The sequence below is a fragment of the Sesamum indicum genome, unplaced genomic scaffold, assembly GCF_000512975.1.
Source record: "Sesamum indicum cultivar Zhongzhi No. 13 unplaced genomic scaffold, S_indicum_v1.0 scaffold00164, whole genome shotgun sequence".
NCBI lineage: Eukaryota > Viridiplantae > Streptophyta > Magnoliopsida > Lamiales > Pedaliaceae > Sesamum > Sesamum indicum.
In genome coordinates this window covers 191,577-211,654 of record NW_011628068.1, presented here as the reverse complement: position 1 = coordinate 211,654, position 20,078 = coordinate 191,577, and the positions used below count along the sequence as shown (strand labels likewise).

At 36.5% G+C, this 20,078-nt stretch overlaps 3 protein-coding genes across 8 annotated transcripts; 2 read left to right on the top strand and 1 right to left on the bottom strand.

Annotated features, from left to right (window-relative positions):
• The first annotated feature begins 4,443 nt into the window (after nucleotides 1-4,443).
• On the top strand, nucleotides 4,444-10,960 carry LOC105179488. 6 transcript variants are annotated; one of them, XM_011103129.2, is made up of 17 exons: nucleotides 4,444-4,581; nucleotides 5,274-5,454; nucleotides 5,655-5,767; nucleotides 5,919-5,969; nucleotides 6,167-6,301; nucleotides 6,441-6,464; nucleotides 6,571-6,682; nucleotides 6,971-7,096; nucleotides 7,228-7,277; nucleotides 8,159-8,317; nucleotides 8,402-8,497; nucleotides 8,601-8,716; nucleotides 8,806-8,929; nucleotides 9,363-9,476; nucleotides 9,565-9,645; nucleotides 10,040-10,197; nucleotides 10,661-10,960. In XM_011103129.2, exons 1-16 carry the CDS (start codon nucleotides 4,558-4,560, stop codon nucleotides 10,184-10,186), a joined length of 1,653 nt encoding a protein of 550 aa, XP_011101431.1. In that variant the 5' UTR covers nucleotides 4,444-4,557; the 3' UTR covers nucleotides 10,187-10,197; nucleotides 10,661-10,960. The 6 variants fall into 6 exon arrangements, with proteins under 6 accessions (XP_011101431.1, XP_011101429.1, XP_011101427.1 ...); XM_011103127.2 differs by having other exon boundaries at nucleotides 5,274-5,466; XM_011103125.2 differs by having other exon boundaries at nucleotides 5,274-5,466; nucleotides 5,650-5,767.
• Nucleotides 10,961-13,351: 2,391 nt separating this feature from the next.
• LOC105179487 (ras-related protein RABA1d) lies at nucleotides 13,352-16,763 on the top strand. The gene is made up of 2 exons (XM_011103120.2): nucleotides 13,352-13,834; nucleotides 15,977-16,763. Exons 1-2 carry the CDS (start codon nucleotides 13,614-13,616, stop codon nucleotides 16,410-16,412), a joined length of 657 nt encoding a protein of 218 aa, XP_011101422.1. The 5' UTR covers nucleotides 13,352-13,613; the 3' UTR covers nucleotides 16,413-16,763.
• Nucleotides 16,764-18,342: 1,579 nt separating this feature from the next.
• LOC105179486 (probable WRKY transcription factor 65) lies at nucleotides 18,343-20,030 on the bottom strand. Its single transcript, XM_011103119.2, has 3 exons — nucleotides 19,669-20,030; nucleotides 19,293-19,460; nucleotides 18,343-19,142 (listed from the first exon to the last, which is right to left on the bottom strand). Exons 1-3 carry the CDS (start codon nucleotides 19,812-19,814, stop codon nucleotides 18,548-18,550), a joined length of 909 nt encoding a protein of 302 aa, XP_011101421.1. The 5' UTR covers nucleotides 19,815-20,030; the 3' UTR covers nucleotides 18,343-18,547.
• Between the last annotated feature and the right edge of the window lie 48 nt (nucleotides 20,031-20,078).

Genomic DNA, 20,078 nt, shown 5'->3' with positions numbered 1-20,078 from the left:
ATTTAAAAATTTCTTTTTTTCACATTGCTGAATATGTTAAATAGATTAGAAGATGGAATAGAAAAATCAATCCAGTTAAAAAAAATGTGTTTATACCGGACCAAAGCGGACGAAAATGAAGGAATAAAAGTAGATAGTACAAATCAAATAAATATCTACTATATATATGTCCTAATATTGCTATGCACTTCCATGTGTACATATATATCTAACCTAGCTAGCGACGGCATTAAAGGCTTTGTCCTCTGTAAACTGACGATAAAATAATACAATTCAGAATTTTCAACAAGAAAAGAAAATCAAAACAATGAAAATATCCAGAAAAAGAGAAAAATGATTAGAGTTTTGAGCTAGTGGCCAACTCCGGGGCTAGGAACGGAGCGGAGAATCCGATCGACGGCCGCTAGGTGGCGGGCAATGAGCTTTTCGTCAATGGTGGAGGCGCCGTGGCCTTTCTTGCTGGGCGTGGAAGGCGGCACGTTGCCCTTAGGAAGCGAGGTTAGGTACAACCTGTCCTCAAGAGATGGGACATCTTTATTTACTTGCACGTTCATCATCAGTAGCTTTCTTCCATGCATGGACGCCACTAAGCTAAAGAACATGATCAAGCACATCAGAAATACCAGACGTTTTAGAGCCATTTCTGTAGGAAATTTAATGTCCAACGAGCTGCAGACAATAATATGGATGATTTGGTTGTCAAAGGGTAGAACCGGCCGGTTAATGAACCTAGGAACACTGCAGGTTTCTGAGTTGTGGTCTGAGCGGCAAGCACTCTAATTGGCAGGCAGGAACGAAATCGAGGCTAGAGCTAGCTATTGAGTTGCGGGGGGGGGGGGGGGGGAGGAATAAATGGGTAGTGAGGTTGTATATATATAGACAGAATTTAGTGTTTAGAAAGGGAGTGGAGAAAATATTAAAGTAGTTGGACTAAGTTAATTTGAAGTTTTGTTCTAGATTGAATATGTGAAGGGACATTAGAATATGGTAAAGTAAGATTACAAGTTTGTTGTATTGTAAATAGTAATTTTTGTTGTATTAAGGCCGCGTGCATGGAAGCTGAATCTGGAGGGGATGGACAGAGCTTAAGCCGCCAGGCCTATTTTCTTAGTAGTTTCGGGCATCCTGCATCTGCATGGCACCCTCAAACAACAGTAACACTCACATTCGAGTTTATAATTAGTACTTGAAAATCACGTACTCCGCTGTTTGAATTTCCAAAGCTTATTTTGTATATAATGTAACTGTAGCATATAATTTTCAAATACTTATATCGAACAAATTCAAATGTATTTTAAATTATATATATTATAAATTGGTTCATCGTTAATTACCCGTCTGCAATACACCAATATGCATGGTAAGTTAATTAATGGTAATATGGAGATCGAAGAGACCTTATATATAATTATTACCAGACGACAAAAGAAAATTTTCAAATTGTCGAATCCAATAGTAAAATATCAAGCTTCCTTTTAATTTCTTGTTCCTTAATTTTATTTCTCATCTCCATAATAACAATAATATTAAAATTCTCTCGAATGATAACCGTTGTTGTCCTTAATTAATTATTATATCAATTGACTCATATATAGCTTGGACCATATACATAAACTTTAAATAGAGATATCATTTTTAACCTTATGGGGTGGTATAAGAAAATGAAAAAGTCCATGCATACATACATGGTGTATGAAAACAAGTGGAAATTAATTATATTAAACCCTTTTTAATTTGTTGCTGGTAGTTAGCATGTACATGTCCGAAATGCTGTCCCACTGCACTGCCCACTGCCATCTTATCAGTACCATGGAAACAAATATATTACATTCAGTCTGCAGCTGCCTTGCTCATGTTTGTAGACATGCATGGAACTTAGATCCTCTCCATAATTTTTAACTAATTAACCCTACTACTAATTGTGTAATTTGAGACTTATAATATATGTTCAAATATTAATTGAGTAAACAATGAAAAATGCTTTACCTTGTAATAGTTAACAAACATTGCTCAGATTATGGTACATAGTTATACATGTTGGTCGGGTTGTAGCTAGTAAGTACACAACACATGTTTTTTTGATACGTAGAGGTTTGAATTCTGATGAGGGTTTTTGTCCTGTTTGCTTATCTATATATGACTGCAGCAGCATCAAATCCGTGAATAAGCACAGACTACCACATCTCCAGTTCTTCCAAGAACATGTATCCAATTGTATGCTAAAAATGTGTATTGTCATGAGAATTTTTCTTATTTAAATTAAGCTTGAATCGAACTGAACTAATCATAAAGTAAGTGTAAAATACTTGTCATGTGATTGATTACTTTCTTTAAACTGCACACAATTCACAAGACAAACGTATATTATTACATTTATCATATAATTGATTCAAATTCAATCAAATTTAATTTGAATTAAAATTTTCTTCATCAGAGTGTGAGATCGCTCTCTTTGTTTATGTTGAAAAAGTCAACGACATCTGTCAAATATAAAGAACGGAAATCCGCACAAATGTCTTCCCCTTGCGAAAGAAACCCTACACGCAGATTAGCCATTTCAAGGGTGACATAATGTACATGCAAGTGTTCCAAATTTTTAATAATATCTTAACTTATCTCATTTCATAATATTGCCAAACATTTCTATATAACCTGCATATATATATATATATATATATGTATGATATTTTTTCTAATCATGGAATTGTTAAATAAAATTCAATGTAATTATCGTAGCCCACCATCAAAAGCATTAAAAAAATTTAAGCCCCAATGAATTTTCACCGAATTAATCCAAATTATAAATTGGTCATTACCAGTCTACAATACGTTCACATGAAACGATGAATTCAAAACATTTGAATAAAAGATTAGTACAACATTGATAAAAAGGAAAACCAAATTGTCAAATCCAGTAGCCAAATTTCAAGTTTTTCCTTGTGCTTTACTTGTTGGCCTGATGAAAGTTTCAAGAAAACTGACTTAAGGCTCCAGTACACATCTACACAGACACACGTGCATATAAGAAAATTGATGATGATAAGGAAATCACTGTTGAAGTGCGTTGAAATAATGGTTGAATTGTCGGCTTTAAGGCGTTTTAGAGAGGTGTGATGTTGTGAGGAAGATTATGCAGAGTTGGTGCGTAGCCCATCCTGCCCTGTCCGCGGATTAGGTGTCTGCCCTCAGACAATATTTCCTTTGTTCTTACCCAAAGCGTTTGTATTGTCGTCTGGGTCTACGAATACTTGATGCTAACATCTTAACTACAACATAAACTACATGTCACTATACATTGTGTATCATCTTTGATTAATACATAATACATTTCCAAACAGTTCTACTGCATATCACTCTACATGTGGGGTGCTTGGCATTTGTAGTCAGCTCCATCGCCTAAGCTATTTGAGGGTTTTCTCAAATAAAACCATATGTATTTATATATTAGGGATAATTACACTCTCCTTCCTAAATGTTTGGTGTAATTATACGTAAACTTCCTATGGTTTGGAAAATTACGTCTATCATCCCTGAGATTTGCTTCAATTTAACAAATAATTCCATACGTTAGTTAAAATTCACTGGATTTGCTGATATTAACAAAAATAAAAAATATTTATCTCCAATTGACTTATTTCTGACTTATAGTATGTTACATGAATCTTTTTATGACCAAATTATTTTCATATGTCTTCACGCGTTAATGTATGTGAAGAGGTATATCTTCACCGTCATAAAGATAGGTTAATCCGAAAAAAATTGTTTAACCTGCAATAAGTCAATCGAGGGTAAATATTAATTTTTATTTAATTTTTTTTTGTTAATATCAACAAATTTAGTGAATTTTAACTGGTGGAGGGATTTATTTATTAAATAAAAGCAAACCTTATGAGTGATAAATGTAACTTTTCAAATCACAAAAAAATTACGTGTAATTACACTAAATCTCAGGGGAGGAAGGTGTAATCATCCCTATTTATTGTTTAATGCTGGAAAGGTGAAAGGAGGGAGAAAATATTAGATAAAGCTAGAAAAGAGAAGAAAAATAATTAATTTGAAATTTTATTTTTTGATTGGATCAGTTTAATTATTTTATAAAAAGTAGAATAAAATTTTGTTTGATATTATAGTTGAAGCTTAGGAAAGCGGTGATAATTGGTAAAGTCTTATTAATTGGGCTGGAAGCACTATAGTGAGCCCAACTGTAAATCGGCTATGTGGGCCGAAAACAAGGTTTGAATGTCCAATATGTATCTAGGGTTTTGGGTCTCCGCAGTCCGCACCCATATGGGCCTTGGATTAATTTGGTGACTAGTACATAGAATCGCATTACATCTTCAAGCGCGGGCCTTTGTTCGAATCAGCGATTTCAGTTGAAATTGGAGATTATTGAAGTTAAAGGAATGGGAGGGGATTTTCCAAGATTACGGGGGATTTTTCTTGCGAGCACACGGAAGTGTTCTAGTATGTGGTGTGCGTTAACTCCAGCTATTTCTATATCATACATCATAATGTATATTTTTGAATGAATGCTAATTTACTTGAGTCGAAATATACATGGAGTGCCATTGCCATTCTACGGTAACGAAGCCATTTTCTTCTTTTCTTTGATTCTGGACTCTTGGGATTACTGTTGTAATCTTGAATTTTCAAGAATTTTGTTTTGTTTCTTGGTTTTCTTTTTCTTTCTCTTTTCTTAAATTTTATGAATACTGTGAGTTTGTAGGGATGTTGGATATGTATGACTGCGATCGTTTTTATATGACTAATTTTCTGTGGATATTGCTGTGATTACGTATTGTAGATATTCTGCAGGTCAAGGCCTTCATGGACGTAACTTCAATAATTTTACTTTTGGTTTCATATTTTAAGTCATGCATGTTCAGAAGACTTTGTTTGCCTTAATCATACTGTTCTAAGCATTGTTATCTGATTTCTGAATATTACTTTTCTAATATTGAGGGTGTTGCTAGTTCGAATGGCTCTTCTTTTCCAGAGAGAAAAAGAAGTTAGATTCAATTGTAACTCATGTCATGTGCAGGGTGGGGTTTTTCGGGGGTTTCACATGTCACCAAACGCTTATTTGGGTGAACCTTTTAAGGGGATTTTGCTATGGGTTTATTAAATTAGTGCCGTTCTACTCTCAATTATTTTTCTTGAAGAGTCATCATAAAAAGTAATAAGAATTCAGTACTGCTACAGTATACTAATGTTTCTGGTGCTGCTTCAGTTCTTTGCATAGGATAATGTTATAAGAATGCTTGATGCTGCAGGGGGTTCCACTTGTTGGCAGAAAATTGGCTGGATCATCTCCATATCACTCGTCGTTCTCTTCTCCTCTTCCAAATCCTTTTCTCCCGTGCAAATTTCAGCCGCTTGTTTACCAGAAAAAGTTATCATTTCATTCCTTGAGAACCCACCGAGGTCTCATTCTCTCGGAAGCTGGAAGGCAAGGTTGGGACGTAGGTAGATTTTTGAAAACATTGTATTTCTTTAACGGGCCACCCTCTCCTGCAAAGGTTTAATTTTCTTGATCCTTCATGATATCTTTGTGGAGCTCAAGTTATCCCATATTTTGTCTGACAAGTTTCACTTACATTTGAAGTTCTTTCAAAATCTGATTGAGAAACTCTCTGGTCCATCACCTAGCGAAGCGGAAAAAGCAATGGACACTTCAAGGATAATACTGGTAGCTGGAGCTACAGGTGGTGTTGGCAGAAGAGTGGTGGATCTCTTACGCAAAAAGGGGTTACCAGTTCGAGTATTGGTACTTTATCTCGTATAGAAAAATGCTTATTATTCTCTTTGTATGCAAATGTATTGATAAACCAAGGTGGAGAAGTTTATAATCTAAAGTTTTCTAAGTGTGGGCATTATGACCTTTCATGATTCCAATCTTAGACTAACATCATTTTCAGGTCAGAAATGAAGAGAAAGCAAGAAGAATGCTTGGTCCAGATGTTGACTTGGTGAGATTTTCTGCCTTTTAACTTTTCGTCGTCTATCCTTTTACCAAGTCTAGGGTGAGATTAATTCAAACCTTGACGTTGGTGTTTCCAAGCTCCAGTGATCAATAGAGCTTTATGAGTATTAAACTTTTCTAGTTGTTGGTAAAATTAACCAACTTTTGTTTTGCTACTTTCACATTTCCAAAATAACTTGTTAGATTGTCGGAGATATTACAAAAGCAAGCACATTGATACCCGAGTACTTTAAAGGAGTAAGAATGGTGGTTAATGCTGTTTCAGTCATTGTTGGCCCAAAGGAAGGTGATACTCCAGATAGGGCCAAGTATAGTCAGGTAATTATAATCTCACGAAAGGGATGAGGATACTGATAGCTTATTCATTTGCTCCTCCGAAATATCTGCCTTTATTTATTCCTACAGTGTTGAGTCTGGTGCTCCTGGCTTGAGGTCTAATCTCAAACCTTTGTTGCAGGGAATCAAGTTCTTTGAACCTGAGGTTGGTAATTGATTGCCCAAAATTTATCTTAGAACTGTTATTTGTTTGTCATTCACTGAGGCATAACTCTATTTTCTTCTCTCACCGTTTTGATTGATGAAAGTAGATTAAAGGTGATTCCCCTGAAATGGTGGAGTTCATCGGGATGAAAAATCTGATCAATGCTGTTAAAGAAAATGTTGGACTTCGCAGCGGAAAACTGGTGTTTGGATTTGAAGGTATGCTCTTGTGCAGTAAGCTGTCAATTCAGGAACATCCATGATACATACATGTTACCGGAAATAGTTTTATATCACAATGCAATTAGGCGAATCAGATGATGATCAAATTCTTGGAAGGTATTTTAATAGGTTTTTGAGATGATGATAATACTTTATATGTATTGGTTATTGAATTAAGTTTTGAATTTAAATTGATCTCCTTTCTTGCCTTCATTCAGCCCAATATTCTTAGTTATTGTTTAACATACATTCTCTTTGGATTATGTTTTTCCATTACCTCCTCAGGCACTTCATCTAGAGAACTTCCTTGGGGTGCCTTGGATGATGTCGTCATGGGAGGAGTGAGCGAAAGTACCTTTCAGATTGATCCTAATGGTGGTGAAAATGGTGGACCAACAGGAATTTTCAGAGGTCCGTTGCTCTAATGCTTATATCTAATGTTTATAAAAATATCTTAAAGCTTTAGGGAGCTAGTAATTGTTGCAGATCTGCTACCTGATCGCTTTTTTGCTTTAATTGTTGTGTTTACATTTTCTCTTCAGGTGTTGTTTCAACCGCAAACAATGGAGGTTTTACCAGTATAAGGACAAGGGTAGGTTGTAACTTTATCCCGGTCTCTCTCCCTGTCATGTTGCATGTGTCTTTAAAAGATCCTCTTTTCCAGTTTTTATGTTTGGTAAATGGTATTGTTTTTCTGCTGTTTGTTGTATCTTGTGCATTCTTCTTCTATCATAAATTCTTTCTGCAATCGCTGAAGGGGCTCATTAGTTATGTGGTTGATTCCAATGACCATATTTTTTTCACTTTCTTTTGAATCTGATTTATTTGATACTTGAAAAGGACTGTTATGTGTACTTTAAATCCTTCATTAATTAAAAGCAATGTCTACATGAGGTTGCAACTTTTTTGCATGCTAAGCTAGATTCCATCTATGCTAATAGGATGATTCATGTTTTATGAAATGCTCATCACATAATCTTTTTTTTTATTTCAAGAGGCATCATACACATTTCATGACTAAAAAAAATAATAAGATGTTGAAGTTAATGTAATCATAGAATTGACTGAGGCTAATTGACCATGGTCAAATTTGGTCCCATTGAAGTATTTTGTTCCTTTCCAGCAAATATCTCTCCGCCAGTTGTTTCACTTGAATCTTTATAAAACTTGTTCCACATGCATGGCTGCCAGACAACTTAGGTATGTTTCATTAAATGCTTAAATGGTGCAGCTTATACAACTGAACTATGACTCGTCCCATCTTATATGGCCCTTGGCTATTGGATCACGTCTTAAGATGTGCTATTTCATACTCTGTGTCTGATGTTCAAGCAACTACTAGCACTTGCTTTCCTTATGTTTTGACATTACGATCTAATCAAGGCCATGACCCTATTTTGTCTTCTTGATAGATTTACAAAATGCAACAGCTGTTGTGATCTTTGGATTAAGACTTCTCTAATTCGTTTGCAGAATTTCTCTATAGCAGAAGATCTGTCTGCTTATGATGGCCTTGAGTTACGCATTAAAGGTGATGGCCGTCGATATAAACTCATTGTTCGAACCAGCCGTGATTGGGACACGGTTGGATATACAACGGGCTTTGACACTGTGAAGGACCAGTGGCAATCGGTTAGCAATTTTATGTAGTTTTTCTGAATTCAAGAAACAATTAAGATCAATAGCGACCTTTATGTTTCAATTAATTAATTCCAGGTTCGCTTACCTTTCTCTTCTTTGAGGCCTATATTTCGAGCACGAACCATCCCCGATGCACCACCATTTAATCCCAGTGAAATCATATCATTACAGGCATGCTTCCATGAAAATCTTCTATGTAAATATAATCCCTTTAATTGTCGAGCATTACATTTTTCTTCTGCACAGTGCGGTTTATATACAATAATATTTACAGCTGATGTTCAGCAAGTTCGAGTATGATGGGAAGTTAAACCCAACTTTTGTGGAAGGTCAATTTCAACTTCCAATATCCACCATACGGGCTTACATGAAGGAGCCGATCACTCCCAGGTTCAGTAATACAACTATGTTTCATGTAACATTTGCACCTGTTACACTGAGTCTTCAGTCCCTGTTTTAGTATCTTCATAATATCTCAGGTTTGTGCACGTGAGCTCAGCCGGTGTCACAAGACCTGATAGGCCAGGACTTGATTTAAGCAAACAGCCTCCAGCTGTCCGCTTGAACAGGGAATTGGGTTTCATCCTAACGTACAAGTTAAAGGTTCTTCATATTTGGTTCTGTTCTTAAAATAATATATACTTTGGTCATTGAAGTAATGCAAATTTGCATGTTTAAACATCCAACTTTTTCTCCTCGGTAGCCTTTTGCTTGATATGTTTGGGATGCTAGGATTACATTGAAGCTAAACTAGAGTAATGGAAATCTTTCCTAATCAGTCTTATACATTAAGAGATTGTGGGATGTACCCCAACATGACATATATCAGTGCTGGAATCGGGGTAAACTTGCAAGATTGATATCTTTCCTAATCCCTGTTTCCAGTTAAAGATAAATTGTATTATAAACTAATAGAGCTAGCTTTCTCATCCACTTAATTTTTTAACACGTCATACATTAGTTAATGCTGGCAATCTCATTTAGTTGTTTGCTATAACTAAATTTCCATTCTTTTACTGGTAAAATCATGGCCCAGGGAGAGGATTTGATCAGGGAAAGTGGGATACCATACACAATCGTCAGGCCCTGTGCATTAACTGAGGAACCTGCTGGAGCTGATCTCATCTTTGACCAGGGAGACAATATAACAGTATGGGCATCAATTCGAGATGTAATACCAAGTTTATTATGTTATGGGGTAACCTAGAAACCTTATTTTGCTTAATCTTGTTGTGTAGGGGAAGATTTCCAGGGAGGAGGTTGCTCGAATATGTGTTGCTGCAATTGAAAGCCCTTATGCGTGTGACAAGACATTTGAGGTTGTAGCGGATATATAATATTCTACAATTTGGTACATTTGCTTTTAAGCATAAAAAAGAGAATTATATGTTTTCACAGGCGAACTCCCAGCATTTTGAAGTATGATTAAGCGTGCAGTTCAAAATGATATGATTCGCTTGCACAAAAAAGAAGTTAACACCTTTAATTTTTCTTTCTTTTTATTCTTTTTTAAGAGGTGACAATTGGAGATATGTTGGTTTCTGCAAGGGTTATAACACTTAATTGATATGGAATTATTGCAGGGAGTAGTTTTAACAGGGTTAGAAAGGATTTATTTATGTCTTGTGTGTGCTTTCTCATTTCTTCCTATTGACGCTAAAAATGAAAGTTTTGTTGTGTCTTAGTGAAAGTTTTCTTTTCTTTATTTTACAGGTTAAGAGTGTTATTCCATTCAGTGAACCATATACAGTGGATCCAGAAAATCCTCCCCCAGAAAAAGACTACAATCTGTACTTCCAAACTCTCAAAGAAGGCATTACAGGGAAAGAAAGCTTAGGGCAAACTCCTGTTCCTGTCTAAAACCCTGCATGGTGAGTTGATTTTTAGCAATCTATTTTGTGTTGGTAGTTTATCGGTTTCAATGTCAAGCAACAAGAAGAAATACTACTTGTTTTACTTATTTAATTATATATGAATATTTCAAAATTGTTTCTTGATTTTCACATAAATGCTTAAGATGTATTTAACTAGAGATCTTCACTTCCATTTTCTTAGCATTTATAGAAACCTTAGCTCAATTAATTTCTTGATTTTCAGATAAATAAAAGTACAAAACTGACATCTCAAATGAGATGCTATGCTTCATTTCATTTTGTTACCATTGCTGGAAACTCAACCTAACAGACGTGGCCAACACTTTGAGATAGGACAGGAGTGTCTGTTTTATTAGGCACCAATTTACTATTGCGTAATTTTACGCTAAATATATATGTATATATAATATCATAATCTAGCATCTCAACTGATTCAGAGTGATGCAATTGAAATTGACAGGTTCTTCTATTCTGGCAAGTATTTGGTTAGTCTGCTGTATACAGTCAGTATTTTAAACAAGATATGAAGACCATCGAGAAAAGGGTGGTTGCATTACTGTTTGATGTGGGTTGTAAAAGATATCTGACTTGTATGTAATATAACCGCAAAGGTTAGAGGTAGTGAAGAAGACGACCAAGGGAAAGGTAAATTAGTGTGCTGTTTACATGTGTTTCCTAACTGTATGATATACCATGAAGTTGTATCCTGATTCCATCTTGTTCATGAAGTGTGGTGAGTGTACTCCCTTATCCACTAAAATCTGAACCATTCACAGCCTGATTTTCAAGAACTTTTTTGAATGTTTATAAATTTTGCGAGAACGTATGTTTGCGAAAGCTCTTTGGCCTGTTGACAGTGACAGAATGAGATAAGTTTGGGTTTTAGGAGACCGGTAGCCGGTGAGGCGTAAAGGGGCTCAGTCGGGCTAGTTAATGAAGGTGAAGTAGAAATATTAAGTGTGGGGGCGCTTCAAGCAAGATTCATGAAAGCGCAGTGCTTCCGCAATGATGACGATTTTCTTATATTCAAATTTCAAAGGTACATTTAGGATTGGCTTGAGCAGGAGACAGAGCGAGGCAGTTCTATTCCTTTCACTGCTTCCTGCAAGCAGAGATGATAAGTTCTCGTAAATTTGTAGGACATTGGAAGTAGTTCATCACTGCAGAAACTGTTACTTTTTCACTGCACAATACTCGACAGTGTACTGTTGGGCATAGTAAGTATTAAAGGTGATGTTGGTAACTAGGCTTATGTAAAGGACGACGTCACATGGAATATGTTGGAGAATTTACCCAAACTGTTCGTTCTTACTCCAGTTCAGTACCTTACGCATATGCTGATGACAGACAGAGATTACAGGTTATGAATTAGTGCTTGCACTTATTCTTTTGATAATTGTACTTGCACTTTTGTAAGTTTACGTACCAATTTCACTGGTCCATTTAGGGAAAAAGAAAAGAACAAAAAAAGAAACCAAATCAACTCTTCTAGTAAGGCGTGCCATTTGTTAAATCCCAAGAATTCTGACTCCAGAAATATGCGTCTCAGACACTGCTGCTTACGAATCTTATATGCATGCATAAATAAAGATAAATGCATAGGTGAAATAATATCGCAGCGCCATGTTTACTTTAAATATTCAAAATAAGTGATAAAATAAATTTAATCTTGAATTAATCGTAGAGCGTTTATTTTGTGGGATTAATTCTACATGTTGATTACTCATTCTACCTTTTGAGGTGGGTTGAGTTATCTAAATTCTACGCAGCAGTCTTCACCTCAAATTGGGGCCACATATTGCCATGTTAACTGCCTATTAGGCTGTCTAAAAATTTTATACAATAAGTGGTTAGAGGTCAAGTAAATATTACATAGGCCTAAAAAGGAGAAAAAAAAAAAAAACATACATAGGTCAGGGCCGGTGGGGCTGGAAGTGATGACGAGGGAGTGTTCCTGTGGAAAAATGATAGCCAGGTCCCAAGAAATTCCTAATCAAGCGATCCCATCATCGAACTGTTTCTCTAAACTTCAGACAAAAATGACGAGCAGAAGACGAAAAAGAGAAGATCCAGCAGGCGCTCACATCTTGCATAATCTTGAATGTAGAGAAGAATGTACAATTCTTCGGGCCTCAATGGGGGTTGTATTCAGAATCTCTTTGGAGAGCATAAGCATGCCTGCGCGCGGAAGAATATTGCACAATCAACAAAAATGTGCCTTTTCTGTACAAGAGATAGACAGAAAGGTTTAATACGTACATTAAAAGAAAGCCTGGATCGTCTTCTGCTCCTGGGGGTTTCCAGAGCGCTTCTTAGCTTGGCAATCATGTCTTGTTCCGTGAAAATCTCTCCAGGAGAACTCAAAAACACGCGTCTTTGAACAGGAGGAGACCACAACCCGCTCTGTGAGTAGTCAAAGCTGAATTCTGATACATCAGAGAACTTGGAGAGCAGTCTTTCCGAGACAGACTTGGACACCAGTTGAATCCTCTGTGCTTGAGTTGTTGTGGATGAGATTTCAGAGACGGACATTTGATTTCAGAGACTGATGAATGAATGGACTAAACCTCAAAAGAAGCGTTGAATAAAGATAATGAAAAAAAAAAAGAAAAGAAAGAAAAAGTTTGTGTATGAAACAATGGAATAAATTAAAAAGTGCTTGAGAAGATTGGTGGGGTATTTTGAGAAGAAGACATCACAGTATATATTGGTCCTGCCCAGCAAAAAGATACAATACAAAGATCAGTTGAGTGATAAAGACGCGTATGGCTGTATGCAGCCATGGAGTCAGACAGCATAATTGTAAGACAACATCTGATGCTTTTTCATGTGTGGAGTTTGGGAAGGTGCATGTGCTATTCTCAGCTCACTTGGGTTTTTGTCTTGTAAAAGTTTATTTAATTTGTGCTAACTATTTCTGTGATTGTCACGCTTAGAACCGATTTGGTCTGCGGTTTGAGGTAGCACAAAATTGGGCCAACGTTGGCCGTGAAAAATGAGTCTTGACAGTTTAAACTGTGGTCCGAAATCCATGTTCATGGGCTCAATCTATGGCCCAACTCACGTTGTACGAAAAAAGATTTGGTTTTGAATGAAACCCACTCAGCATTTTTCTCCTCGTTGTCCTCCCCAGTCAGCCTGGTTGAGAGCTCAGTCTCTGCGATTTCCCACTATGTAGCACTGGGGTCCAAAAGGAAACGGAGGAAAAAGAAAGAACTCAAAAGAGAAAAGAAACGGAAATACTTTCACAGTCACACAGTAGTAAAATAGAGAATAGCCATCATCTTACAGATTGCTTTACTTTTACCATCCTCATTGTGCTCTTTGAAGTATCACCCCCATTGTTCGTTTTTCAGAAGAGGGTTTCATAAGCTGGATCCTCATACCCTGTGATAAGTCTAAAAGAGAGAGAGATGGCAGGCTACAGAGCAGAAGATGACTATGACTACCTCTTCAAGGTGGTTTTGATAGGGGACTCAGGGGTGGGCAAGTCCAACTTGCTTTCAAGATTCACCAGGAATGAGTTCAGCCTTGAGTCCAAATCAACTATTGGTGTTGAGTTTGCCACCAGAAGCTTGACTGTTGATGGAAAAGTCATCAAGGCTCAGATTTGGGACACTGCTGGCCAAGAAAGGTGACATTTTTCGTTAATCTTTTCTCAAGCTCTCTGATCTATTTCTTTTGTCCTCCCTTGGTTTACTATTTGCTTGCATTGATCAGTTTCTTTTTATAGTTGTGATGAAATGGATCTTGCTGTTGGTGGTGTGAGATCTTTGTTTAAAATTGCTAAATCTAATCTTGGTTTTGTGTATAAGGTGTGAATTTTATGTCTTGATGGGACATTTATGGAGTATAGTGGTTCTGGAAGCTTCTTGTAGATTCTCAGAGTATTGCAGACAGCTGAAGAATGATTAGGATAGATCTGAAGACTAATGCTATGACAATGATATTTTAGTCTTGAGCTAGAAAGAAGTCTTGCTGATCTGGGCTTATATAAGTTTGAAGATTGTTTGGAAGGCATATTGTTTTTTGCCCTTTTATTTATCAATTTTTTTTCTGTCCAGAGTAGCTATCCTCTCGTTTACCAGACATGATTAATGGCCTGTTCCGCGATGGTACATGGTAATTTTACTATTGGATTATATAAGTAATCTTATAAATAACTGGGAGGAAGTGTGAAAAGATGTTAAACTTAGGAAATATCTCATCTGCTTATGCTCACAGAACATTGACTAGTACTGCAAATCTAAGTCAGGTGAGCAATTTGAAGTTGTTTACGGGTTGGCTAGTAATTTCATATGCTTGTTGAAACTGCATTTTTGTCCAACCTCAACCAAAGCAGTTCTTAGCTTGTTTGGTGTTTCTAGGACCATGAGAATGTAAACTAGAATCCGTTATTTCAAAGTTTTGCCATGTCCATCTACGTAGTTGACACTTTGACTTGATACTATAGTAGCTACCATCAAAATGGTCTTGTGTGTAAGATTTTCTGAAATTCCAATTTTGTTGATTATATGACATATACTATGCTGTTATTCATTTTGAAACGGATCATAGAGTCATAGTCATACTCAAAATTGCCAACTGCACAGTATGTAGTAGGTTACTGATCTGAATGACATACAAAACACTTTGACGGGTTGCTGGTTTTATCGAGGTTAGCTGAGAAAATTGTTATCAACCCTTTTTCTTCTCTTACTCCAACAAAGAATATATAATTCTAGTTGCTTGTGACATGTTGGAGCACAGACGGTGGAAACTCATTAATTGTGAGCAAGACAGTCTTGGTGCATAGAGCCTTTTAATCTCATTTAGGAGATATCTGCTTCATGAAAAGTTTTGGGCTTCTTGTCATGCATTTCATGCAATTGGTAGTCTTACTTTTGCTTTTAATGTGGTTATGGCATTTTACCCGCCAGAATCCCATGTAAATTTCAGAGGTGCAATGGTCAAGTTCTGTTGTCACTTCTAACATTGCTCAACCTATAAATTCTGCTGTTGTAAACTTTAAATTGTTCTCACCTAAGACTAAGAGACATTTAGGACAAGCATTCTTGATACATATATATATGTACATGTACAAAGAGAAGAGCTAATTCAAGACCTTCAACCTTTTCGAGGTACTCGGAGCAATTGCAGGTCTCTAGCTTTGTCCTTGTAATTATTACTGTATAGTGGAAATGGATCTGTATTTTGGTAAACATAATTAAAATCCACCAAACCTTTTCGACTCATGCTCTTTTTGGAAATTGTAAAACAACATGCATCAGGGTAACAATGGACCAATTATGTACATTAGGCTATAAAATAGCATTTAGTTATAAGAATGATTCAGAGTATTAGACTTCACTCCGGTGCCAAATATCATGCATAGTTCCAGTGGGCTCCAGCCAACATACGCACTGTCTTGTCATGTCACACAGAGTTTGAGAGCTTATACCAAATTGTTAGATCAACCTAGACTGAAATCACCATTCCTGAAATTCATTTTACAATTTCTCTAACTATCATAATTTAGCATTGAAATTAAAGGAAAATAGATGAAGAGATGCGTCAAAGTGATAACAGGACCTATTGATAGGCACCACTACCTAAAGTAAGCCTTTTAACTCGTGTTATTAGAAATATATTTGAATGTGTAGTTGTCTTTTTGATCCCATCCACTTGTATGCTATATCAGCATTCTTGATATGAGGAGATGTAGACTTGGTGGTTTCCTTTATTTGTCTGTTGCCTTCTCTGCACTGAACGGCTTTGCCTCCCTTACGGTCTGTAGATACCGAGCCATCACCAGTGCGTACTACCGTGGTGCTGTTGGTGCTTTGCTTGTCTATGATGTCACTAGGCACTCCACATTTGAAAACGTCGAAAGGTGGCTAAGGGAGCTGAGAGACCATACCGATCCCAACATTGTCGTCATGCTTATTGGCAACAAATCTGACCTTCGACATCTGGTGGCAGTCTCAACCGAAGACGGAACTTCTTTTGCTGAGAGGGAGTCACTTTACTTTATGGAGACTTCCGCACTTGATGCTACTAACGTGGATAATGCGTTCACAGAGGTTCTTACTCAGATATATCGGATCGTGAGCAAGAAGACCATGGAGACGGGTGATGATGGGGCTGCAGCAAACGTCCCTTCCAAGGGTGAGAAAATCGACGTTAGTAAAGATGTATCTGCTGTGAAGAAAGCCGGCTGCTGCTCCTCGTAGGTTTAAAAAGACGGTTCGCGGAAATTGACACAACGCATTGTGTTTGTTTCGCTGCACCTGTTCGGGTTTGTGGTGTAAAATTTTATCCAATCGATGCCACTGCTGCAGATATTAGCCGCAAAGAGAAGAATAACTATTATTAACATGCTTTACTCTACCGCTTTCACGTTAGATGGAATGTCAATTCATTAGATGTCTAGGGAACAATGTTCTGAACCAAACACCATATTTCTGCCGCTGCTTCAGTTCAATTTGCTTCCAATTTCTAAGAATTACACATTCTTTTCCTATGTATTTCCTGCCACCATTCACCAAGTACATCTGTCTGTCTGAAGAATCTCTTTTCAAACAGCATTTTGAGCTGATGGTAATATTCTTACAAGTTACAGCAATATTGAGAAACCGCAGATGCAAATGAACAAGAAAATGAACAATGATTGGAAGGCTTCTGTCCTTTCACTTGCTCCTTGCCATATATTTATTTATGTGCCCGATGCTTCATAGGGATAAGATAAGAGGAAGATTAACCAGAGTTGTTAATCAATAAAATGACGGTATCAAAGAATCGCATCTAGTGCGATGAGTTGCACGTGTAACATGTGGGGACTGGTCGTCTCATGAAAAAGCCCTTAATCCAGCATCGGGGCTATGCTCTTCCATTAATTACAATCCTCATTAGAATAAAGATATCATCAATTTGGAAATTAATTAACCCAAATGTATTTGTGGTCCCTCCTAACTCATAATTAACCCATCCCTTACCTGCTATTTCTATTTAAATATTTATCTACCCCATCGATATTAGTAAATAATATAATATACTCCCTCATCATCCTTGAGCAGATATTAACATTATTTTTATACTGTAAGAATCATAATAACAGGTTTACGTTTAAGCTAATTTGCTAATTATTGACATTAATGCCAACACTTGTACTTTTATAGGATTTTTTTTTATATAGAAAAGGTAATTGCATTTTTATATTAATATTTTAATAAAGTGAGTAATGTACCGATTCAATCAATATATTAATATAATAAATAACCATAAGATATATAACAAACTCACTTAAAGTGATAAAATAAATATCCATATATACGGTGGAATTCAAAATCATAATTTCAAATTTGTTTATGCCTGCATTCAAGCAGAGTGCAATTCCTTAAAAGTGATGTGATCATATTTTTCAGTTAATAATTTAGAATAATTACACTGTTTTTCCCTGATATTTGGTATAATTACACTTATGTAGAGCCCTTGTGATATAAAAAATTGCATCTATTATCCTTAATGTTTATTTATAGTTTAATAAATATATCCCTCTGCTAGCCACACGTCACCAAATTTATTAATATTGATAGAAATATCGAATCAAAATCCATATTTACTCCCAAATTGACTTATTCCAGATAAAATAAATTTTTTATGACCAAACTACCCTTATAAGGTAGATTATTTATTACTGACTTTAGGCTTGAAAAATTATTTGACTTGTAGTAAGTTAGTAATAAATTAATTTGAGATTAATATGAATTTTAATTCAAATTTTTTGCTAAATTAGCAAATTTGATGAATTTATTTGACTTATAAATTGGGTCTATTTATTAGAAAAAATAAATGTTAAGAATATTATATGTAATTTCTCTAATCTTAAAATAGCTATGTGTAATTAAATTAAAATGTCATGAAACAACAATTTAATTATCCCTAATAATTTTCAAGGCCAGAAGTTGTACATTTTTTATTTATATATATATATATATATATTTTAATAGAGAAGTTGTACATTTCAATAATAAGTAGTTGGTTAAAAATTTCTGAAATAAACGTCACACAAGACAATGAATTAAGATAGCAGTTAGAGAGAGAGAGAGAGAGTGTGTGTGTGTCTGTGTGTGAGAGAGGAGCGTGGTGCTAATTACAAGAAGATTATGACATCAACCCCCCAATCAAACATTTTTAATTTATTCCCTAACTGCTACACTGATGATAATTCAAATTACATAAAAAATGTGCAGACCTTTTCTTAAAAGAAAAAAACTAGGTTATCTTCTACCTTACGATGCTCATCATGAAACCAAAATAATCTGTTCATATGAGAAGACAAATGGTGGGGCAGGCACATGGTATCGACTCAACTGGTGGTCGCCAAGCCTGGCCGTCGTTGCTCCGCCTCTCTTTGCGCCATCCCCCGGCGGAATACGGTTGAACACTCCGGCAGCTCACCAAGATCGGCGAAAAGCGACTCATCTTCTTCCCGCATTGTGAAAATCATGGCCATTTCATTATCTGTAGTGATTCTGTCCTCTGTTAAGATCGGACTCTCCAGCATGGTGCAATTAGCCGCGCACTCAAAATCAGTGAACCATCCAAATTCACTAGCATGAATTAAGGGCACTTCACAAAGATTATTGAATTTATTATAATCTGGAACGAGTTCCTGATGATGAGACTGATTTGTTGTATTACTCGTGATGATAGGTTTTTTCTCTTCCTCCTCCTCCTCTTCTTCCTCTTCCTCTTCCTCTTCTGAAGTCGTGACGGTTGTGGTGGAGGCTGCTGCGGCCGCTGAAGCGGAGGCTGTATGGTGGTGGTTGTTCCTGGATGCTGGCCAAGGGTGGTTGTGTTCACAAGAATATGTGACCACTAACATGTTAGGGTCCAGTTTACTCCTCTCCACTTGTTTTCTTGCTGGACATCCCTTTGAGCTACTGCATCTGTAATATCCTCTGCAGTTTCACAATAAATTTAATTTAATTACTATCTTCAAGTACCCAAGATGACTTCCCTGTTTTTTTTTCCCTCTCCCAGAAATGAAGAGGTATGTAATTAATTAATTAGGTGGAAAATTAAAGAATGGAAATTGTTTGTATGATTACCTTGGATAGGGGGAACCTTTGATGGGCTTTTGACCGTATTTTCTCCAGGCCCAGGAATCAGAAGGTGGAGCAGTGATATGATATTCACCTTTCAGCCTGAATCCTTGTACGTCTTTGATTGGCACTGACACCACTCTCTTCTGTATTGCTCGCCTACTACTACTACTACTGTATAATTAAACCAAAACCCATTTAATTATTTTCCTAATAACTAACCCCATATGCATGCACATGAAACCCTCAATCAATTAAACCCTAAAAAAGTTTTCCCCTAAAAATAAACCACGCTCGGACAGATACATACATATATACAGGTAGAGAGAGAGACAGAACCGTGAATTCATATGCGCATATGAGAAAGAATTTATTAGTATACCTTCTTTTGGAAGAGGAAGTAGAGGCGATCTTGGCATCAACAGACACGGCGGAGCGCGGCGACTCTCCAGCGCTGTTTTCAGGCGAATTCTCAGAGTCTCCCAGCTCGCTGACAAACTTGTGGTGGTTGTTGAATCTTCTGGTCATGGCCAAGCAAGCAAGTACACTGATTCAACTGGGATGATGATGATGCGATGATACCAATAGTCTTTGTGTGTGTGTGTGTGTGTGTGTGAGAGAGAGAGAGAGAGAGAAAGAGATTGATTGATTGATGAGAACAAGAAATGAAGGAAGAGAAGTTGTGGATTTGGTGGTGTGTTTTAATACGAGGGGAGAATGCAGACAGAGATTAGTATAGTTTATAGAGAAGGTGCAAAGCAAATGTGGAAGTAATCCAAAGTTGGTTATATT

Bases quoted from the DNA above. Each gene is read 5' to 3' on its own strand.
- LOC105179486 (XM_011103119.2), bottom strand. From the start codon at position 19,814: ATGACCAGAAGATTCAACAACCACCACAAGTTTGTCAGCGAGCTGGGA. The intron at 19,461-19,668 runs GTATACTAATAA...TTAATTATACAG, and splicing joins ACTTCCTCTTCCAAAAGAAG to TAGTAGTAGTAGTAGGCGAG. The intron at 19,143-19,292 runs GTAATCATACAA...GTGAAACTGCAG, and splicing joins AAAGGTTCCCCCTATCCAAG to AGGATATTACAGATGCAGTA.
- LOC105179488 (XM_011103121.2), top strand. From the start codon at position 4,558: ATGGAGTGCCATTGCCATTCTACG. The intron at 7,097-7,227 runs GTCCGTTGCTCT...TTTTCTCTTCAG, and splicing joins ACCAACAGGAATTTTCAGAG to GTGTTGTTTCAACCGCAAAC. The intron at 8,930-9,362 runs GTTCTTCATATT...ATCATGGCCCAG, and splicing joins TCCTAACGTACAAGTTAAAG to GGAGAGGATTTGATCAGGGA.
- LOC105179487 (XM_011103120.2), top strand. From the start codon at position 13,614: ATGGCAGGCTACAGAGCAGAAGATGACTATGACTACCTCTTCAAGGTG. The intron at 13,835-15,976 runs GTGACATTTTTC...TACGGTCTGTAG, and splicing joins GACACTGCTGGCCAAGAAAG to ATACCGAGCCATCACCAGTG.